The 5,834-nt window shown below is 39.5% G+C and overlaps 1 protein-coding gene across 1 annotated transcript; it reads right to left on the bottom strand.

Moving 5' to 3' along the window:
- Positions 1 to 1,563: 1,563 nt before the first annotated feature.
- OSTC (oligosaccharyltransferase complex subunit (non-catalytic)) lies at positions 1,564 to 5,828 on the bottom strand. The gene is made up of 4 exons (XM_010285356.1): positions 5,701 to 5,828; positions 5,387 to 5,480; positions 3,594 to 3,791; positions 1,564 to 2,219 (listed from the first exon to the last, which is right to left on the bottom strand). Exons 1-4 carry the CDS (start codon positions 5,759 to 5,761, stop codon positions 2,201 to 2,203), a joined length of 372 nt encoding a protein of 123 aa, XP_010283658.1. The 5' UTR covers positions 5,762 to 5,828; the 3' UTR covers positions 1,564 to 2,200.
- Positions 5,829 to 5,834: the final 6 nt, after the last annotated feature.

Genomic DNA, 5,834 nt, shown 5'->3' with positions numbered 1-5,834 from the left:
GTTCCTATAAGCTCTGCTTTACCTTTATCACAGTGTTTCAATTCTGTTTTTAATTTCCCACCCCTACAATCTAGTTCTGTTCACCCTAAAAGATATGAGCAGTTACAGGAAATTTTCTTTCAGGCACTGAAATATTCCTATTACTATCATAAACCCCTACAGAAGGGGCCACCTGCTGTTACCTATAAAGAATAGCAGACATTTACAGAAAATAGGAGCCTTTCTTTAACTGAAAATGGGATTCCTATAACACTTAGCAATACCTCTTCTTTGCAGTTTGACAGTGCTCAGTAGAAATTTTTCCTTGGGCAGCCAAGAAGCCTCCAATCCACATCCAGAATGAACCAAACTCCAGTTGTGCATTCTGACATCTTCCTACCTAGAACACTCCTAATTTCTGGGTGGTCCAGGTTCTCTGTGCCTCATGCTTTGGCAGAAGATCAAGTTCATAACCTGTGACCAAAGGCAGGCAAGGGATCATGTAACCTTGTTTGCTGCAGACAGAGACATCATCTTAGTTTTACTCTCACAAAACTATCTCGTGCCTTACAATTATAAGCCCACTTTATTTGTTCCAAGTTACATCACTTAGCATGTAATTATAATCAGATGCACTTCCTAGACCACAGGCATTCAACTATGCCATTAAAACCACTGTTGAAGAGCATGTTCATTTAGAATCAGCTGCAAACTTGGAGGCTGAAGCCAAACTGCAGTGAGACAAGTACTGAGCCAGAGGGATCTCAATTATACTCAGTGAAGTGACTTTCTGGTTTGACTTTCCTCAGAGATATATTAAAAAGTTGAGTCATGTATCCATTTATTTACTTATGTGGTATCAATATGCCCCCTTGAGGGTAAGCATATATCTCACCAAAACCAGACTGACCAAATGATAATCACTTTGAAAAGACTGGAAACTCTGCAGTTATGAGCCTCATAAAACAGCTTAAGCTACCTTAAATCTTAATGACAAACATGGAAGATGAGCAAATGCAGAAGTCACATTGTATGTAAGAATGAGGGAGTGGAAGTGATATATCCTGAGGGCAGATGATTAACAGCTAGCTCAGAAATCTGATTAAGTATGTGAACAGTAATACTTACTTCACAGCTACAGGAATAAACATTTCTCATTGACAATTTTTATACCAATGAAAATAGTGCTTCAAACATATATAGCTTGCAAAAAAAGACATTCATGGAGATTTAGAGGGATCTTTCTTTCCTCCAGAATGCAATACATTACTTCAATGAAACGTGATAGTAACATTCAACCTTTTGAAACGAAGACAAAATAAGTTGGAGCCTCACCTCTCACTCAAAGAAGGCAACAGCTTTAGAAGTAAGTTTTCTTGGCTATTGACAACAGTATGTCATTTGGATACAGCAAAAGTTCACGGAAAATATGAGGTTTCTTGTCCCTGATATTTAAAAACAAAAAATCATTATCCAATAGTGAAAAATAAAGCTGAAATTATGTGGTCATGATATGGTATAGCATCTCAAGCCTCGATGTAGAACAGACCACGCACACAAGAAAAAGCTTCAGAAATTACATAGAATTCAAATAATTTTGTAGAAAATAAGTTTTATTTGGCTTTTTTGTACACTTTTTCAAAGAGAAATGCGCATTCATACAGTTTGCCTTTCCCAGTGCATGTCTGGATTTGCTCACATAGAGCCGTTAATATCAAGGCAAAAGGTGCCTTTGAAATCATTTCAGACACGTTGTATTTTGACTGTAAAGCATCCAAAGTTACTAATTTTCTAATTACCACTTGGAAAGAAACATTTCAGGTGTTTCTTCTCTGATTCACACATAGAATTGTCCCACACAAGGAAAAGGAGACAGACCTGCAACAAAGAACCGTCAAGCCAATGGCTAATACTCATTTCAGGTAGAGCTTAAGATAACTTATCTACTTCATACTGAGTTGGGATATAAAAAAAAACCCAGCTAGGTAACTTGCTCTTTTCAAAAGCTCATTTTAGAGGAATGAAAAAACATTGCTTCAAAACTAGAAATCAGCCATTGTTAGTGAGAGTTTGTTTGCAGAGAAAGCATTCTTTCCCCAGTTGTTTCTCATGGCCAGGTCTCTTTCCTGTTGATGGTGACTATGGAATTTGTTTCTTGCTGCTTCTTCTTAAACACTTCATGAAGAGGAGTCAATTCAGCTCTCATACATCACAAAAGGTACTAACCCATCAAGTAGCCTCTAGAGAAAAAAAAATTAAGTTAGAAAAAAAAGTTAGCAAACATAGGCAGCATTCCTCAAAAATCAAGACGCATATGGTCTTAAAACAAAAACCTGAGACTGCCAAAAACTCTGCTGATCAAGGCTATTTAAAACAGTAAATCCTGTCCAAGGTACGAACTGGCCAGCTTAACTACACAGTCCCTCCTCAGCTGATTTTCTTCAATGAACACTGAAAATGGATTAGTCTGTTCTCAGTCCAGCTTTGGTAATTGTTTGGAATTTTTGAACCCAGGTTACAACCTATGAAAAGTTCTTTACCTGTACCCTTTACACAAACTACCAGTGTTAAGATATTCAGTATAACCCGACATTTTCTGGCACCCAACACAACTCTGGTCTCTTTTTCTCTTCCATTTTTCTGAAGCCCTGTTTCTTTAATGAGTTTAAAAAGACAACTGTTAAGACACATATGTACTCAGTGAAGCAGGAAAATACACAGCATCAATGAAGCAAGAAAATATAGAGCAGGTCCCTGCCCAGCTACCTGTAACCAGGGAACCCATCACTTCTGTGTTATGAAACAAAATTTTTAATTACACTGCAGATGTTAAAAAGAATATTTAAGAAAGGAGGAATGACTGTCATTGTTAAGTGAAAATTTCTGGAGTTGCTCCATGAGGTAGACTACCAGTACCTCCAAATATCAGGTTTCAGCTATTCTAAATGAAATAGATGGACTGAGAAATAAAGGGGAGGGGGAGAGGAATTTGAAAATCCTGTGTTTGAATTTTGCATAGCCTGAAAGTTCCACATCTTTCCTACTTTTTGATCTGTGAATATAGATGTAGGAAAATGTCACATATATTGTATGCTTCAGTATTACGTTCAGTTTTCCAGCAACAAAAAAATGTGAGACATCATCTTTACTTTAGGACTGCTTTGGATGTTTATGAACACTCATTACTGCTGCCATCAGTTCTCCTAGTTATGATCTCTCACGTATACTGTCACTATAAAGTACTCATGTGCCTTTCTTCAAGTTCTTTGACATGTGCTTTTTTCCTCAAAGCCCTACCTTGTAATTTTACCTGACCGGTACATCCTTAGTCTACTTTAAAGTTCATTGTAAGTCAGACTCACTAATCATATCTTCTGACATACCAGGAACTGCCACCTTTTTTTAACCACAGCATGATCTTACAGTAGCCGTCCCCAAAAGCATCCCACTTCATTCGAGGTAGCTTGTTCCAAAAAAGCATTGCAAAAAGCAACTTACAGCCAAGCTGCAGATCTTTAGCATACCTCCTCGTATTTTCTGTTATTTTAAATTTAACATAGGCACACATGAGCCACAAAAGAGAAGAAAAGATGAAAAGGTATTAAATCACTTACGGTAATTTCATCCTCATGAAAACTCTGGCCATGAAGAAGCTCAGAAGCACGCTGACAAATCCAATAAAGAGCAAAAGAAACCTATTCAGCTTAGGGATATTAGGTGCATTAGATCGATCCAGAATTATGAATCCTAGGCCGCCCATTGTGAAGAGGAAGCTGGATGCGAGCCCTTCCATAATATATTGCCCGTTTACTCTAAAGAAAAAAGCAAAGGGAAGAAGAGCGAGTCAGAAGAAGATTAAATAAACTAGTTATATTTCAAACCCCATCTACTCAACCTGCTTTGGCTGTACAAATACACAGTATTAACTTTGATGGCAGACTTTCTAACAAAAATTAGGTACGGAAACTGACATTATGCAATTAAATTAAGGCTTTAATATGTAATTTATGTCTGGGACTCATAGTCTGCAAGATGAACAGTCAATCATACTAGTGGTTTTATACATAAGCGTATACTAATGGCTATCACACATGCTCACCAGTTTTCAGAAACATCTAGTCCGAAGTAGCACTCACAGATGCCTCAGGGAACCATGACCCCATGGCTACTGAGCTTTGCAAGTATTCCATCCCGACGTTTAGACAGCAGTGCCTGAATCCTCATCTCGGTACAAATTCCACTCAAAGCATTATGTCAGCACGTGAACCACATCTACTGGTTCCAGCACACAGCAAAAGAGGTTCTTTACTGCAGTATGTTTTGCTACCGGCTCGCTGACCCTACACATAGATTATGGGGACCAGCCTGAAAGTGCCTTGGCTCTCTGTCAGTCCACGTTGCCAGATTTCCTTCTTACAAAGCTCAGATGGAGAGAGGGGAAGCTGAGATGTAGAAAAATTATTGCACGTGGATCATGAGTCTCCCACTTCCCACAGTCACCGAACCTTTTTCCTGCCCTCCTAATTAGCAATATTAGCAACCTCATAAATCTGGCATGAATGAAACTACTGTGGATGCTAATATAGAAATGAAGATTATCACTATTGTCTCATATCCTGAAAACAAACAATTTCATCTTCATGTTGTTTTCACTGAATTGTACTAAAGTGCTATCAACTCCCTGCAGTAGCCTGACTCATCTACATTGCAACAATCCAAGCCATTCTGAGACATACACTACATATAGTCAAGTAAAAATCAGTGTATGAGGCATATCACAGTCTACACAGATTCAAATAACTTTTTTGGTATTTAACAAAAAAACATTATTTGTTTCCATACATGTAAAAAACAGTTACAAATGTAGATTTAACCCTCTTCAGCCCAATTTGTTACTAAGCAGTCTCTAGCTTATTATCAGTAATAGAAGCAAAAGACTCAAAGATGACACTGTTGTCAGACATTTGTAACAGTGTTCCCCACCCTCAGACGCAAGAGTCCTAATTACATTAGAGTTTAAAAGGCTAGAACCGAAAGTTTCACAAACATTATTGTATACTGCTGTGAAATATGACCAAATGTGTCTACAACCACCGTAAAACTGAACTTTAATAGCAAGAGTTTGGAAGAAAGAGAAGTACTGCCAACTCAAAACTTTTTTATTACTAGACTTTTCATTTTTAAAAGTTTTAGAAGGACAGAGCTTTTCTATTTCCACTCATTTCAATGCTGCATCTTCTTTTTTTTTTTTAAATATTTGCAAACCAAGGACTGATACAGAACAGATCTTGCCTTGCACAGAGAGCTCAAAAAAAAAAACAGATGCACAGCTCTGTAAGACAGGTTTATTCACCAGTGCTTAGGCATTTGCAGCACCTCGTTTGTGGTGGCAGAGCCCTGCTCCTACCTGTATGCTAAGAATGCCACCGGCCTCTGATGCCCGTGTTCGTCTGTCATTGACCCCACGCTGGGAGGTTCCACAATCACATCATAGATAATCCCTGCGGGGAGAAGAACAAACATCACCTTTGACTCATAGCAGCAAACTGCGAGAACTGCTTTAACGACGCAGGGACGCTCGGAGTTGGCCGAAGTTTGTGTTTTAGGACCGCTCTGGAGCCGGACAACTGGTCAGCAGCAGCAGTGGCTCTCTACCCGGGGCAAGGGCCAGCAGCCCAGAGCTACTCCGTAAGCGGAGTCTCCCGCCCGCCCCGGCCTCACCTCCGGTGATGAGGAAGTAAGACACCACCACCAGCGCGTAAACCGTCATGGCCGAGGGCATGTGCACCCAGCTCGGCCGCTTCAGCTTGATGTTGGGGCACTCGAGGACGGCGAAGGGCAGGCGGTACAGCGTC

The sequence above is a fragment of the Phaethon lepturus genome, unplaced genomic scaffold (genome assembly GCF_000687285.1).
Source record: "Phaethon lepturus isolate BGI_N335 unplaced genomic scaffold, ASM68728v1 scaffold7194, whole genome shotgun sequence".
Lineage (NCBI taxonomy): Eukaryota > Metazoa > Chordata > Aves > Phaethontiformes > Phaethontidae > Phaethon > Phaethon lepturus.
Note: the sequence above shows the minus strand (reverse complement) of the source record. Positions and strands in the feature narration are given on the sequence as shown.